The sequence below is a fragment of the Leguminivora glycinivorella genome, chromosome Z (assembly GCF_023078275.1).
Source record: "Leguminivora glycinivorella isolate SPB_JAAS2020 chromosome Z, LegGlyc_1.1, whole genome shotgun sequence".
NCBI lineage: Eukaryota > Metazoa > Arthropoda > Insecta > Lepidoptera > Tortricidae > Leguminivora > Leguminivora glycinivorella.
Genome location: NC_062998.1, coordinates 6,650,932 through 6,666,365, shown reverse-complemented (window position 1 = coordinate 6,666,365; position 15,434 = coordinate 6,650,932). Strand labels below are relative to the sequence as shown.

General features: G+C 37.7%; 1 protein-coding gene across 1 annotated transcript in view; it reads right to left on the bottom strand.

Annotated features, from left to right (window-relative positions):
* The window catches only part of LOC125241525 (rab GTPase-activating protein 1-like), a 122,737-nt gene extending 108,954 nt beyond the window's left edge, over positions 1–13,783 (bottom strand). The window contains exons 1-4 of the mRNA XM_048150052.1: positions 13,582–13,783; positions 13,320–13,472; positions 9,375–9,512; positions 8,254–8,325 (exon numbers count right to left, since the gene is read on the bottom strand). Of these exons, the coding sequence (XP_048006009.1) occupies positions 8,254–8,325; positions 9,375–9,512; positions 13,320–13,460 (351 nt within the window). The 5' untranslated portion in view covers positions 13,461–13,472; positions 13,582–13,783. The remainder of the gene's footprint in view (positions 1–8,253; positions 8,326–9,374; positions 9,513–13,319; positions 13,473–13,581) is intronic.
* Between the last annotated feature and the right edge of the window lie 1,651 nt (positions 13,784–15,434).

Below are 15,434 nucleotides of genomic sequence, written 5' to 3'. Positions count from 1 at the left end.
GAAGAAGGAAAGAGTCGAGAGCGGAACCTCGATTTTAAAGATTTTTTGAAATATCTTTTGACTGACTTGTTCTTAACTTAATGGACAATTTTTTTCGATAAATCTAGTTAATAATACTTGTAAATTAAAGTAAAAAAATTAGTTAAAATTAACTAAAATTCCCTAGTTGAAAGTTCCCTTTCCATTTTAGGATTTTCGCTACCGTATTCTCTAAAAGCGTTCGTAAAATTTTATTGTATGGGAAGTTCCATAGACGCCTGCTGCGTGACGATGATGTGTCTGTCAAATTTGGTTGATGCAACTGGCCCTTAGTGTGAGGAGTTGAGGAGTGAGTCGACTCGGTGTGTGGGCTAAGTGTGAAGCGGGGCGGGCTCGCCCTTGTGCACGCTATGCAGGGACTCAGGACACTTGTATGAGCTTCAATAGGCTAGTTTCCTACTAGTCAAATCAGCTTCTTTTCTATTCGTTTTAGTTTCGCCATGTCTGTCTGTGTGTCGTCCGTCCGTCCGTCCGTTGCGCGGATAATAGTAACGTTAGCACATCGACCGAAAGCTGAAATTCGGTACCAACATGTATATCAATCACTGCACGACGAGAAAGTGCGAAAAAACGCAAAAACTGGAAAAAAATGTTTTTCCGGGACCCCCTACATGTAAGTTAGACTGATTTTTTTCATTCCAACCCCAACATGTGATATATTGTTGGATAGGTATTTAAAAATGAATAAGGGTTTACTAAGATCATTTTTTGATAATATTAATAGTTTCGGAAATAATCGCTCTTAAAGGAAAAAAAGTGCGTCCCCCCTCTAACCATATGTTTAAAAAATATGAAAAAAATCACCAAAGTAGAACTTTGTAAAGACTTTCTAGGAAAATTGTTTTGAACTTGATAGGTTCAGTAGTTTTTGAGAAAAATACGAAAAACTACGGAACCCTACACTGAGCGTGGCCCGACACGCTCTTGGCCGGTTTTAAGAACTGTCAAAACGATTTGCCAATATGGAATTACTATGAAATACTGAGGAGTGACGTCACGATCAATTCATTTACTTTATATCTTTCTCTTTGACTTATTAAAAAGAAATTATGTTTAAACATAACTACTGTCAATGTTTTATTTTTAATTATGTGGTGCTTTATTTCGTGCACTGCATAAAATATTTTAAGTATAGGAAACTAGCCTATTGTTTGACAAGCACGGCCGCACGCCGTATAATGAGCGTTCACTCAGGCCTTACAAGGCTACGTCTCTGCCAGATATGTGCGTCCTGAGGTATTCGTTTATTAAGAAGCAATAAAAAACAGTTCATTTACACGTACCTACTTGCACTCAATACTCAAATTTAACCAATACTTGTACAACATTTGACACTTTACTCCGCCACAACACTGTGTGTACTTTGCATATTATATTTTGAGTAGCACTAGTGTAAAATATGCTTTTCAAACATAAAACACACAATACGACAATAACGCCACGACTTTGAATGCCGCCGGGCCTCGTATCAACTGGGCTGGCAATTCATTGCCAATATGCTGACGAGTCAGTTCCCGGCAGTGACTTTGTACATACGCCGCGGTCCCGGGTCGAATCCCGGTAAGGATCCTATTTTGTTGACGAGCACAGATATTTGTTCCTGAGTCATGGATGTTTTCGTAAGATATATACAGGATTATTATTTGTATATTATATATATCGTTGTCTAGATACCACAACACGAAATAAAACGTAATGAGCTTACCGTGGGGCTCAGTTAATCTGTGTAAGAATGTCCTGTAATATTTATTTATTTATTTATTTATATGTAGAAACAATTAGAGTAATAACTAATACTATGCCGCGACTATCGCGTACTAAGTTTTAAACAAAGACATATGTAACTCCGTATAGACGGATAAAGTCTAAAAAAAAAAACGTACCTCAAAGCCCTAGAGAAAAAGGTACGGTGGCTTAGATGGCGTTAATCACAGAAACTATATTTAGATAGAACAAACAAGTTATCTATTTGCCAAGTTGTCAAAACTGAGCGTTCAAATTTTGTTGAAGTTTTTCGAGAGATGGCAGTAATTTAAATATGTCTCAGGCTCTTGATTGTTCATAATTTTTGTGTTGTTGCAACGTTGAATATCGACTATCGATTAACTGAAATTATCAGCATTTTTGATGTTTTGATTGACTTCAACTTTTTTATCCAAAAATTGACTGTTTTTCGTTTTAGAAACCATTTTTTTCAAACGTGAATTAGATTAAAGACGGACAACTCAATGGATTTATGAGTTCATTTACTTTTAATTTAATAGATACGTTTCTTGATCAAATGGTCGATATAGACATCTGTGGCGTTAATATTAATATTTGACATTTTAACACATATCAAGTTAACAATATGGGCAAAATTTAACATTCAAAACTGAGGTTCAAAAGTTTAAGCTTGTGTCGAGAGATGGCAGTCTATGCACTGTGATTACACATTTTAATTTGACAGTAACTCTCTATAATACTCGATCCTCTTTGGTATTAAAGTACATACTGCCTATTCGTTAAAATGGTGGAAAAATCAATAGAACTGAGAGAGAGCTCTTTTAACTTTTTAACCGCTTATTTTTCATTATTTATTTTGAAATATTTTTTATTTATTTTGAAAAAAAAAAAAACAACTTAAACTAATTTTGTACATGAATTAACTTGCCAAACTGTTACGTTTAATGGCAATCATCGAGCGTGCGTTCCGTCGAAGATTGACAGACGAATCAGTAAAAAAGATGCAAGCAACTTTGTCACAAGAATTTACTATAATCGTCATCCTCCTTGCGTTATCCCGGCATTTGACATGACTCATGGGAGCCTGGGTTCCGCTGTGACAACTAATCCCAAGATTTGACGTAGGCACTAGTTATACGAAAGCGACTGCCATCTGACCTTCCAACCCGAAGGGTAACTAGGCCTTTATTAGAATTAGTCCGGGTTCCTCACGATGTTTTCCTTCACCGAAAAGCGATTAGCAATCAAATGACATTTCGCACATAGTTCTGAAAAACTCATTGGTACGAGCCGGGGTTCGAACCCGTCCTCCGGATTGAAAGTCGCACGCTCTTACCGCTAGGCCACTAGAATTTACTATGTTTTAAAGAAATTGTGAGCCGGTTGTATCGCGGTGGAAGTCAAAAACATGTAAAAAAATAGTGCACCAAGGCAGTGTCACACAATATCGTCACTACTTTTAAAAAATCACGTATCTCACGCTGTTCTTCAAAGTTAAAACGCAGTAAGTCTATATGATATCCATTCCATACATACTTACTACAATTTTCTTTTCATTGACAGACGAAGATACAAGTTTTTTTAAAAGTAGTGACGATATTGTGATATCAAAGTCATGAAACTTTGCATGTAGGATTCATAAGGCGTTAATATCGAGTGATACGCAGCACACTTGGAGATTTTGATTACTTTGCGGCGCATTCAACTGACTATTCTTGGTGTCAATTGATTCAACTGATAGACTATATTTGTAGCATCACATGATAGATAAATCAGCCGGAAACCAATGATTGACAACTAGTCAATGACATTATTCCTAATAATCCTAATCCTAAATCGAGATTACATTCCTAACGTTTTATGGCATAAATGTGAGCAGTGCAAAAAGTCCCGCTTTGTCGATTGCTAAAAAGCCGCTTCGTTAGTTTATCCATATAAAGATATTAATGTTAACCGACAAAGTGTGATGTTTTACTAAACACACTCACAAATAATTTCAGTTGCATTTTCATTATAAAGGAAAACATATAAAACTCGCAAACAGAAACCTCTGCTTTGTGTTTAAAAATACACTTTCCTTTTGAAAAATACAATCATTGAAAAATCTAACACCTACCCTCCGACGGTGCAGTTTAAAACTATTATAAATATCTGCTCAGTTCCAAAAGGGCGTACAACCATGAGCTTACCAAAGGAGTCAGTCATATTAAATATGGATGCGGACAAAATGCCGAAAACATGTATAAACGACTTTGTTGCTTATACTTTAAGGCTGTGGATACATATTTTTAGCACTGCATGCTTTTCCAGTACATCTATTTCATACATTTCAATATAGAATGTGTTTATTCTGTTCTACTGAGCGTGAATTTTAAACGCCAGCTTTCGTTATGTGATATCGTAGTTGTCCGATTCGATGCCTTAGTTATATCTAAGTCTTGGGATTGTAAAGGCTGGAGTTAGGGTTGCCAACTTTTTTTTAGGGAAATATAGTATTTTAGAAAATTCCATCTATAAAATATAGTACACCGAAATAAAATATAGTACGGTACGACAATCGATAACCGAGTCGTAGAAATCGTTTTTTTCTGCCCACTTTAAGGGGCTCCACTCGGTTTTCATCGATTTTTGACAAGTTTTGTGTTGTATTGGTTCTCTTATTTTATCGTCGAAAATTGTATGGCCGAATATCACTTCCCAACTCAAGTTTCGTGGAATTTTATTCGGCCGAATGTTCATTTCCCAACTTATCATATTGTATTATTTGCCAAGCTCACGTTTACCAACTTAACATTTGGCCTTTTTTTAAAAAGCAAACTTTCATGTTGTCGAATGTTTTACTTGGCGGAATATACAACGAGTTGTGGATGATGTTAGAAATATTATTTGTAACTTGCCTAGGGTTTCGTTGAGTTCTTATTTGTCCAAGAGTTGTTTGAGCAAGTGAAACATTTGACTGGTTGTATCAGGAAACGTGAGTATAATAACATTTTACGAATTCATTGGTTTTTCGTAAATTATGCAATTTTATAGCAATAAAGACTAAGATTTTGGACTATTTTACTGTAGAAAAGCCACTTATTTTTACCCACGCAAAAACGACGGGATGTTATAAGTTTGACGCATCTGTCTGTCTGTGTCTTTTTAATTTATAATTTTAATTTATTTAAAGGTTTACCAACAGTTATTACAATGAATTTTATGTAGTTTATAGTAAAAATTAAGTACATGCTTACCCCCTTATTCATAAACGTACTATAAGTTATCATTGTTATCAAGCCGATAAAGTTCGTTTGTCCTTTTCTATCACACTAATTAGTCGGAAAGGGACAAACGAACTTTATCGGCTTGATATTTAGATAGAAGAAACAAGTTCACCTATTTGTATGGCGGCCGAGCGTGTCAGATTTTGTACTGAAGTTGTTACTTGTCTGTGATTTTAAATACGTCTCTGGCCCTTGAAATTTCACAATTTTTGTGTTGTTGCAATTAAATAGCACGTAATGAGGCATTTTAAATAATTTTGTTGACTTCAACTTACAAAAATTGACGCCCTAAAGCTGCAAGCTGCGATTAAAGACGGACAACACAGTGGATTTTACCGTTCATTTGACACGCTAAGTAGATACGTTTGCTTGATCTATGGTATATATGACATGTGTGGTGTTCCCTGAACGGAATGCATCCATTGCATCCTTATTCTTGTGTTTATTTGTACGGTACCTCAGTGTACGTTCACATCTGCCATCGTGAATGTATATCTGATAGGTAGTCCAATCAAACGACGTTGCTATGCGAATATCAATTACTACAGACAGTTGTTATATCTAGCGGTGGGAAATTCTAGGTAAACAATATTACAGTAATTTAGTGGTTAGGGTGTTTCATTTTTCCAAAATTTTGATTTATCTTTGACTTCGCTTTTCTTCTTGTTTCTACACCTATACAGAGCCCATATACCAAAAATCAGGGAAATCGGACAATATTTAGAGGTCGCACACTGTGGCAACTTTTGTCTGAAGAAGTTAGTATGGGCGCAGGAAAGGCTAGAAACAAAATTTATGTAACTTTTTGTAGTAGATGGTATAAAAGTGATTTTAATGAAAAGTTTTTATATTGAAGCAAGTTCTTTTAAAAAAATTACTAGTTGACGTGGCATTTAGTTTCTAGGCAAGGTTTCTTATGGTATTTTTTTGGACGCTCGACTTCCTTCTAAGGAACAAGTTTTTTTGGTTTTTTGTCCTGTTTTTGGCATGAAGCAGTGGTCTCTCGGCCCTCTCGGGGCACTGATAACAGGATAGGTGGATGATATCAAGCGGTACATTGGCTATCACCAGGTCCGCCATGGACCGGCTCGGCAAAATATGGAGAATCTTCATCACAAATGCCACTAAAATGCGACTTGTCAGGGCATTAGTATCTCCCAATTTTCCCATATTTCTTTACGGTGCTGAGACGTGGACTTCAAGGGAAAAGAAGATAGATTTCCTAGAAATGTGGTGCTGCAGAAGAAAGCTAAGAGTATCCTGGACAAGGTTCAGATGCGATGGACCAGCCAAGTCAAGGCTGCACTTAGTGGCCCACTCTACGAATGCGTAAGGAATGTCGATGCATTGTTAAGCTTGCTACCACCCCTGATGTGACGACCACGACCACTCTGCCAAGAGTGTGACGACAAAGAAGAAAACAAGATCGTTCTTTGACTTAAGTATATTGACCGGGATATAGACCCTACTTACATTTTTGATTTTTGTCTTAGAACTATTTAATGTTCAGGATGTTAGCGATTTTTGTAGGCCTAACACCAGACTTGGTCGATAGTCTAACAATAGTCTATCATACCGCAAAGAAGAGTAAGTATACCTGTATATTTAATAATAAAAATTAACGCTCCAGTCAAAGATGAAGAGCAAAACGGTTCTCGCTGAAAGTCGAGTGGTAAGGTGTTAGGTTTCGATTAGAGATGGGAAGACGGGCTTTGGCGAATAAGAACATTCGGCCGAACATTCGGTTTAGATCTTTTTAAAAAAAAATGGGCTTACTCTTGGCTCACAGACTAGCGTGGCCCACGATGGAGAGAGGTCGCCCAGAAGATGCCTGTTCACCCTAGATTTGAAGGTTGCAAGCAAACATTCCGCTCAAAGATTCGGTAGCGCCATATTTTTAAGGCTTATGTTGAGTGTAATTTTTTTAAATGCTAGATAACGGATACATATCTTCATAAGTTGTATGTAGTCCATTTCTCGACATGGCTATAGGTATTTCCTGCACGTGGCTATTGTTTGGTCCTAAGGTTAGACGGTAGAGAATGCCTTCCTAGCATTAAGTTCGTCTTTTGTATAGTTGTTTACTGTGCAATAAAGTTTAAATACGGCTGTTTTTCCTTCTTAAGGGCCCATTTAGACGGTACGAGAACTCGCATACGAGTTTTATTACATTGCGGCATTTGATGGTTGTGCAAAATTGTATGTAACCTCAACAGTAGGTCTAGGACATGATTAGAGAGCGGATATGATGGTGCGATTTAAATATTAATATGGATATGATATGACTCGCATAATTTATAATTTATTGTACACACAAAAAATGTATAAAAGTAAAACCCTTTTTGGATGCTTTTGAATATTGGGCAAAAATAATAATGATAATAAAATTAATAAATAATAAAATGTTTGTTAATTTTTACCCGACTACGGCAACGCAAAAGGAGGGTTATGATTTTGACCGGTATGTATGTTTAATAAAAAAATGGGGAAAAATGCGTATGCAAATTTTGCTACGCGGAATTAACGATTTCGGGGAAAAAGCCTATACACTCTGACGAGTAGCGCGGCCACACTATGCCTCTGCCTACTTCCCACGCCGCTCGTCGAGTGTGTGGAAGAGGTATAAAATAATTGCAAATTCGCCGGAGGGAGCAGTGTTATTTGGCTGCGGTTTTCTGTAAAAACCATTTTATTATAGACCTTATACTAATCTTTTTAGAATTGTAAATCAATTGGTAATTATTTACGAAACTTGAAAGCATCGCAGAGGATTTGTGATATGTGTGTAGTCAGAATTAAACTTTGGGAAGTAATTAATTCAGTTCAAAACAACCGGTGCAAATAAATATCCAGTACTGAACATTTCTGAATTATCCTCTATACATATATAGGTACATTAGGTACATATAGGGTTGCAAAAAAACGGTTTTTTTTCTGGCTTGAAAAAAAAAAAACATGAAAAAAAACCGTGGAAAAAAAAGTTTTTTTTCTGGAGTATGTTTTTTTTCTAAAGTACGAAATCTCAAAATTTGCAAAGTAGTTAATACTTTTATATGGTTTTTTAGACTTAATGTTAACTATTAAACAAATTTAATCAAATAACTTTAATTTCTGGTCTTATAAAAGTAACATTTACGAAATCTGTAGTTGGTAGTAATCACTATTTACTGTTGGCAACACCACCGCCTCTCCACGCCTTCTATTTACAACCCTAGGTACATACCGGTTCTTGTAGAGGGTGATTCTGCACAGCAACTCCGTCTTCAGCCATCTCTGGTTCGTTATCGCTCTCCACCTGTTAACAAAAGTATCATTAAATTCATTAATTTAGGTGATATTTCGGCGGGCGGTCGTAATGTAATAGGGATGACTACATTAAAAAAAATGGGATTCTGTTTAGTCCGTCAGTTAGATCGTCCAAAAATACTGAACACAAATTTTCGCTTTTTCTAATTAATGAAAAATACAAAGATATAGAGCATCAAAGTTCTGGAGTGGGGGCTTGTGACGCCACTTCTAAGTAAAAATTGTACCTAGGCGTGAAGTCACGCGAAACTTCAACGCACTGTACCGTCGTCATTTTTCGTTTACGAGAAAAAAGAAAAAAATACGAGTCTAAAATTCTTTGGTACTCTAACTGACCGACTAATTAGTTTTTTTTGTCGTCTCGCCTATTGCCAGCCTAGTCGAACATAGACGCTACGTGGCGATCGAAAGTCTGTCTCTGTCACTCTACTGCAGAAGTTAGGGACAGTAAGCTACGATGGGCAAGCGATTGTTACGTTGGCTAGGTACCCAGTGTTCGTAGCCAAGTTGGGAGACATGCGCTAGCATGAGACCTGAATGGCGCCGTGACGTATCCGACGGGGTGACGGAGTACGACAAAGCCTGGCTCGACAATCTTAAGCAGAAAAGGCTTCTTCTCTTCTCTCCAGAGCTCCTCTTCTTCACCTGCGACTTATGTGGCAAAAGGTGTCGTGCTGCGATGGGACTACTAAGCCACCAAAGACGATGTATCGGCACCACACAATAAAATCACTGCAACCACATCTCGGACACTAGCGATCAAATATATGAAAGAGGCGCGTTCCTAGCACACATTCTAAGCTCGTGTAGGTGAACGCGTACCATTCTTGTATGAGTGAGATATGACAGGTCGATTGTTTGCGCTTTTGACAGGCGGGAACTGTGAGGTAGCCGAGCGGGGATGGGCGTCACTTTCAGCGGGGAACGGGAGTGGCCAAACTGTACGTTAGTACTCTTTATTACACTGTGGTGCAATGATCATCAGCTAAGATGTCGTGGCCAATAATGATGATGATAAGTATAAAATTTTATACAAACCTCAAATATGACCCTGTACAAGTCCAACCCGTCCGGTACGTTCTGTTCTATGTTGGCCTCGGGCCGTATAGTCAACTCTTGGTTGATCAGCTGGCTGTGGTTCAGACGCAGCGAGGTTTGAAGCGACTCTGTAATGGCCTGAAACAAAATCTAGTGTAAGGCACTTTTTTTTACCAGCTTTTATTCAACTTGCCTTGTTAGTATGTTAGTTTGGGTCAAAACGTAGAAGGTAAATTTTACCCACTTCCCGGTTTCCGATTGAGCTGAAATCTTGCACACATATGTAAATCACGTGCCAATGCAATATTATGGTATCATGGAGCTGCTGATTTATTTTATTTATTTTAGGTAATTACAAACATAAATCTCTAATTAATTTACATGGTATCGTTAAACCAATAAGGTTTGTCTCGATACCTATTTCATTCCGCGGTAGATGTTATACAATACAACAACATATAATTATGTAGGTATTCTATTCATTATACATATTATATAACCAAAACAAGAAACCGCCAACATTGATCTGATGATGGAGCAGAAAGGTTGTCATAAGAATCAACTGCGTTATGAAACGTCGTATCCCCATCGAGTAAGGGGTTTGTTAGAAACGTCTCGGAGAACAGTAAATGACTGTTAAAAGAAAGGTACAGTAGGCGATAAAAGCTTGTACCAAAAATAAAAATTTTGTGCAAAAAAACTTATTAAAAATGGGTATACTCTTCGCCACAGACTAGCCAAAGGCGCGCGGCCTATGATGGAGTGAGCTCGCCCAGAAGACGCTTGTTCGCCCTTGATTTGAAGGTTGCCGGGTTATATGAGCTCGAAAATGTAGACACTGGCAAGAAATGAGATATTTTAAAGCAAGCGATGAGCTTTCGGCGATAAAAACGAACAAAAGATAGTCGCGATTCGCGATGACGTTTCCAGCGGTTTCGCTCGCGATCTCTTTTATTTACACGGGCGGTCCCGTGGCACTACCATTGGCACTGATCCCACCGTGAGCTAGTAAGCTATGAGCTATCGGCTATAAAAACGAACAAAAGATAAGCACTCCCGTGCAAATAAAAGAGACGCGGCGATTTTGATAGCTCACCGCTGGGCGAGTAACTATAAACATCGCCGTGTCTCTTTTATTTACACGGGAGTGATTATTCTTTGTTCGTTTTTATAGCCGACAGCTCATCGTTTACTCGCTTGCTTTTTAGTGGAGCGAGTGGCTAAGGCTACGTTTTGATTATATTAGATATAAGAAGGAGATCACACATGCCGGGCGATTTGTATTGAATATGCCTGTCTTGAACCCACATTACCCACACACACTCACAGATGGACGGTCCTATTGGGCTATTGCGCAATATATGAAGACCGGCATGGCCTAGCGGGTAGTGACCCTGCCTGCTAAGCCGCGGTCCCGGGTTCGAATCCCGGTAAGGGCATTTATTTGTGTGATGAGCTGAGCACAGATATTTGTTCCTGAGTCATGGATGTTTTCTATGTATATAAGTATTTGTACATATATCGTTGTCTGAGTACCCACAATACAAGCGTTCTTGAGCTTACCGTGGGACTCAGTCAATCTGTGTAAGAATGTCCTATAATATTTATTTATTTATTATTTATATATTCTTCCAGTTCACCTTAGAGCAATTAAAGGAGCATTCCAGGAGACGGTAGACTTTCCCAATGTGGGTGGGTACACTGTGTGCGTTGCAGCAAAACAAAAGGGTCCTGCTCAGTAAATAACAGTAATACGCGACACTCTTTCGGGCGAAGCAAATGATAATAGTTAGTTTTTGAAGTCCATACGACGATATGAGAGATAACAGGATCACATCCTCATCATATATCCATACTTAATATTATAAATGGGAAAGTGTGTGTGTCTGTTCGTTTGTCCGTCTTTCACGGCAAAACGGAGTGACGAATTGACGTGATTTTTTAAGCGGAGATAGTTGAAGGGACGGAGAGTGACATAGGCTACTTTTTGTCTCTTTCTAACGCGAGCAAAGCCGCGGGCAAAAGCTAGTATTATATATACATTGTTATCTAAGTATCCACAACACTAAGAAATTTGTGCAGAATTTGTACTGTGATGAAGATGTGAATTGAATCAATTTTTTGTTCAAACAAATATAGGCGGCTTGAGTCATCTAGTCAAGAGATGATGATTCAGTGTTCACAACATAGACCTTTACTCAATTCAATAAAAGCTATATTCGATATCATGAACAGGCAGCAGCTCATAGAATACTTAGGGAAATAAGCATACCAAATAGGCTAAATTATCGTAAGTAGAAGGCCAGTACTTTGTGTAGCAAAAATGTATTCAAATAAGTGAGAAGAAAGTCCTTCTATGCAGAATTTGTATGTGACCGTAAACTTAGTAGAGTCAAATATATTGGAATAAAAAAAGCTGATTTTTTTATTGTGTGAGTGACAGTTGTAACTGTCAGGGGACACTATTTTATTAACCCCCGACGCAAAAACGGAGGGGTGTTATAAGTTTGACGTGTCTGTCTGTCTGTCTGTCTGTCTGTCTGTCTGTCTGTTTGTCTGTCTGTGTGTGTGTCTGTCTGTGGCATCGTAGCTCTCGAACGGATGAACCAATTTAGATTTAGTTTTTTTGGTCTGAAAGCTGAGTAAGTCGGGAGTGTTCTTAGCCATGTTTCCTGAAAATCGGTCTACTATGTCACAGTCGGGGGTTTTTTCAAAATTTTAATTTTTTGTTATTGGTTAATATATTCATGCTAACTCTCGTGAATTTACCTGTTAAAAACTTACATATTATTTGGTACACTTGACTGTGGTGGTTGAGTCAAATTATGTCACTTCAAACCTGGGTAAATCCATTCTGCTATAAGGTTGATTATTTTTCAGATTATTTATATTTTTATACATAACCAACCTTAAAGCAGAATGGATTTACCCGAGTTTGAAGTCAAGCAACACAATTTCTTTAGAAATAATATAATTATTATATGGTAATTGCAGGGCAAACTAAACATTAAAATCGCAAATGCAAGAATTTTCAGAAGAAAAGGGTAGTGAGAACCCACCTTAAAATATATAGAAAAAAATACATAATGAGGTGCGATGAATTATAACCCCCTTCTTCATAAACATACACTAAAGTTACTGGTATGGTTTATCTCTTATCTTTGTTTGTCATTAGACAATGATTGTTGTTCTTATCTAATTACCATAGACCAAAAAAAGAACAATATTGAAATTATATTGATAATCAAATGCACATTTTATAATTATCTTAACCTGAGGAACTTGATTATATCATAAAACTAGTGTTTTGCATGAGTGATTGTCAAAATGGGTATGAATTAAATTGATTGCACATCCTAAGGCACTGGTCCCACCGCGAGCTAGTAAACTATAAGTTATCGGCTATAAAAACGAACAAAAATAATCACTCCCGTGTAAATAAAAGAGACACAGCAATGTTTATAGTTAGGTACTCGCCTGGCGTTGAGCTATCAATATCGCCGTGTCTCTTTTATTTTCACGGGAGTGCTTATCTTTTCGCTTTTATAGCCGATAGCTCATAGCTTACTAGCTCGCGTTGGGACCAGTGCCTAACAGAGAGTAAGGAGGTATCATTGAGCATAGTTTTGGCTGGGACTCAGAATTCATTTTATTGAGCATTTTAGAATAGTAGAGTATAGATCATGCATATTAACTAGTGGTTCATCAGGTAATATTTACTTTGCATGGCAGCAGGCGCGGTATTTACCGGCATAACTGATAGATAACAAATATAATAAACAATAATATTATATTTCATAACCTTGTAACAAAAGCAGTAAGTAACTATAAAACCAACAAATAACATGTTAGAGCAAAGGGAACTGCACTTTGATAGTCAATATTACGTGTTCAAGCTTAATTGTTCACACTAATTGCCGAAGCGGACAAAAAACATACACTTACGTCGCTCAAGATGTCTTCCAAGTCACAGCAGGCATTTGTGGACAGGACGGGCGCGGGGCTCGCGGACCGCGGGCTATCAGGACAGTACTGCACGGCTACCGGTTCCAAAACCTCATTTGCTCGATACGCATTGAGCTCCATCACTGTACACTGCTGGAGAAACATCGATTTAGCCAAATTCAACCCCAAAACAAATCACAGAATCACACCGAAAATTAACATGCCCGGCCAAATACTATCAACTTAAGAATGGCGATCTTACCCATCCATAGCTAGGTCCTCTTCCGAGAACAAAACATTTTCATAATTTTACAGGTCTGAGATAATAAAAGCAAGAAACCTAACTCAATATTTACCGATGGAGTGTACAAACGTCAAAAGAAAACGTCAAGATAATGGAAGCGAGAAAATTACAGTTCGTTTCACGCAACCACTTCGTTGTCATAAATGTATTGTTGATTTTACATAAATAGTAAAAATATCATTTGTAAATAATGTAACAAAACTTACGTTATACTTTTACAGACCACCGTAACTATTCCAATTTTCTTATACTTTGTCACTTTTTTACCAAGACTCATTCATTTACACAAAAATAAAATTATGGTGTCACTGGAGTAACATGTTTCCTTTGCTTTTCATTAAATAACTTTTGAATCACGTTTGCATATTTCGCTAATACGCGTGTGCATCCTGCGAGAGTTTAAACGCAACTGATAGCAGTGGTGTAAAAACGTCTAGACAAAAAAATTCAGGTAGTCCCTATTGTTGTGTTAGGGATGGAACGGACCGCCCAGATTAGGGAGAGCTGTAGAAACACCACGAAAATGACCATTACTTTTTTTATGGGTGATATCGCGGACTGCAGATGCATGGTATTTATCGTTAATATTTAATGCCATTACGAATAACCAACACAGCATACCTACATAACGTAAACTTAAATAGCTGTCTAATTAGTTTGTTTAAATTAGGGTTTAACGAAATTGTTTGTAATGCAGTCCATTATAATGGACTGGAAAGTTGCTCTATGACCCGTATGTATTTATAATTTTAATGATGTGCTCACTTTGTGCTTGACTAGTGGTCAACCGGGATATTTGCAACTAGTGGGGTAACTACGTCTTTTGAGGATATTACTACACGGACCTATTATATATTATATGTATAGCTGCATAAATTTAAAGGTTGGTAACCATACTTCGAAAGGTTGCAACAGTTCTAGAATGTTCCGTTTAGAAGATATCCTCAAAAGAATCATTTAACCCACCAGAAGCAAATATGCCAGTTAGCTTTATGTTCTTGGTCGTCAAGGGACAGCTTACCATGCCTACAAATTGTGTTTACTTAGTTGCCTTTGGGGACGTTAATTTGACTTTTAAGCGGGATAGACGCAGATTTCTATGTTCACATTAAGGCCTTCACAGTGGCACGGTAGCCAACGTGCCAATCGTTTACGCTCCGTCCGTAGCGAACACAGCTGGCACTGTCGCACTAATATGGAAGTAATAAGGACAAAAAGAGTTTCCTTATCGTAGTCGAAGGGCAAACGATTTTCCCTTGGCTATACAGGTTGGTCTAAATAGGTCTCGGGAATAAAAAACCAAAGTAGATAACAATTATATTTGCACTCAGCATCAAGTTCCAATCATGAATCACTACACAATAAAACCGAAATACAAAAAAAAAAATGTAAATACTTCAACAGTAACCAATAAACAGTTTGACAGTAAATGTGGTTTGGTTTGGCAGTGGGATTAATAGTTAAGTAACTAGCGTTATGCTTATAATACCGAGTGCATCGCATAATAGCATTATGCTTTGAAAAACACCGTAGTTCCAAGGCTGGCGTCGCCGATACGAATCTCAATAATTCACCTTCTACATTTAAAGTACTATGACACTACGCCCATTGACGACGCGTCGACTCGAATAAGGAGGCACACTGACATTTCATCCCGCCAGGCGGCGCCTGTGCAGGTGTCTAGGCATGTTACTGTCATTCATATGTGTGTGAGAGAAAAAATATTATCTCGCTTTCACGTATGAAATTCTTTATCTGTGCAATGGACTAATAAGGTGGCGCCATGCATCTGTCTGTATGCCTCCTCAATC